We start from the raw sequence: 1,193 nt of genomic DNA on the forward strand, positions 1-1,193 counted from the left end.
TGCGGGGAGAAGGGTGCAACAATGAATGAATGGAATCCCAAAATCTCTGTAGATGTTCATTGAAATGAAAAATAAACAACCTAAATTTAAAAAAAAAATGTCCAAGGAAATAGATAAGAGAGCCAAATACCCCCAAATAAGGTTAATGACCAAAATGATCTTCACACTTATTTCGTCAATGTTATCATTGGAGGTGGAATAACTGCTAATAAAGGGATTTTGACCTTCACGGTGTCACAGTAAAAGCTACATATGAGCTTTCCTAAGGAACATATGAATTGGTAGAGATAACTGGCAATTTATCTCATCAAACCAATCTCTCCTCCGCCAGCCCCATAAATTCAGAGCTTTGGATTTTTCGTTCCCCCTTCTCCTCGGAGCGGTAAGGATTTCAGAAATAAACACTGTCTTCCTACAGGTGTAAGCACTTTGTTTATCCCGTGAATTACCATCCTTCCCTCCCCCCTCCAATGTCCTTTCCCCACCCTGCCTCGTGGGCGGGCAATGCACTGGAGCAAATGGAATCGCGCGGGAATCCCAAACAAGGTTTGCGGTTGGCTGTTTGCATGCACGAAGCTTCCGGGGAAGAGGTGGCATGCCCTCAAATAGCAAGAAATAGGGCTAAATATCTCCCTACTCGGAGATTGCCAGGGAGCCTCCCAATTAGCTGTCTCTGTTCTAGGCCTCAAACATGGAGGTGTCCAACGTGGAGTCTGACTTGGAGGAATCCACAGCGGAAGACGACGTGGAAATGGAGGTAGACCGGCCTCCGGGGATCCCTCCTCGCAGGAAGCTGCGCCCCCGGGGGTGGTGGCTGAAGCCCCAGCACTTGCAGAGCAGGCTGGTGGTGCACGTGGAGGCGTCGCTGCTCGAGGCCATCTTCGGTGAGCCTGCAGCCTGCGCGCTCCTGCGCTGCAGCGCGGGACCGACCCTGGCCCCGGCCTTCCTTAGAACGCGCGACTCCTGGCCTGGGGGCCCCGCGCCCCTCATGACCCCGCACCCTTCACGACCCCGCTTCCGTCCTTCCTAGGCCCACGCATGGCCTTCCTCGAGCTCTTCGAGAGGGTCAACGAGGTGCTTCTGGAGGTCCGAGTGACAGACCCTGCCGCCGACGCCGAGATTACCATCTTCGGGCGCAGGAAGTACCAGGAGCGCGCCGAGTGGCTGCTGCAGGCCATGGCCGACAGGCGCCG

The 1,193-nt window shown here is 54.1% G+C and overlaps 1 protein-coding gene across 1 annotated transcript in view; it reads left to right on the forward strand.

Moving 5' to 3' along the window:
* Positions 1-1,038: 1,038 nt before the first annotated feature.
* Positions 1,039-1,193, forward strand: part of LOC102871362 (developmental pluripotency-associated 5 protein-like) — an 11,343-nt gene continuing 11,188 nt past the window's right edge. The window contains exon 1 of the mRNA XM_006902885.1: positions 1,039-1,189. Coding sequence (XP_006902947.1) covers positions 1,039-1,189 — 151 coding nt within the window. The remainder of the gene's footprint in view (positions 1,190-1,193) is intronic.

The sequence above is a fragment of the Elephantulus edwardii genome, unplaced genomic scaffold (genome assembly GCF_000299155.1).
Source record: "Elephantulus edwardii isolate Elephantulus edwardi_28Jun2011 unplaced genomic scaffold, EleEdw1.0 scaffold00465, whole genome shotgun sequence".
NCBI classification, from domain to species: Eukaryota; Metazoa; Chordata; class Mammalia; order Macroscelidea; family Macroscelididae; genus Elephantulus; species Elephantulus edwardii.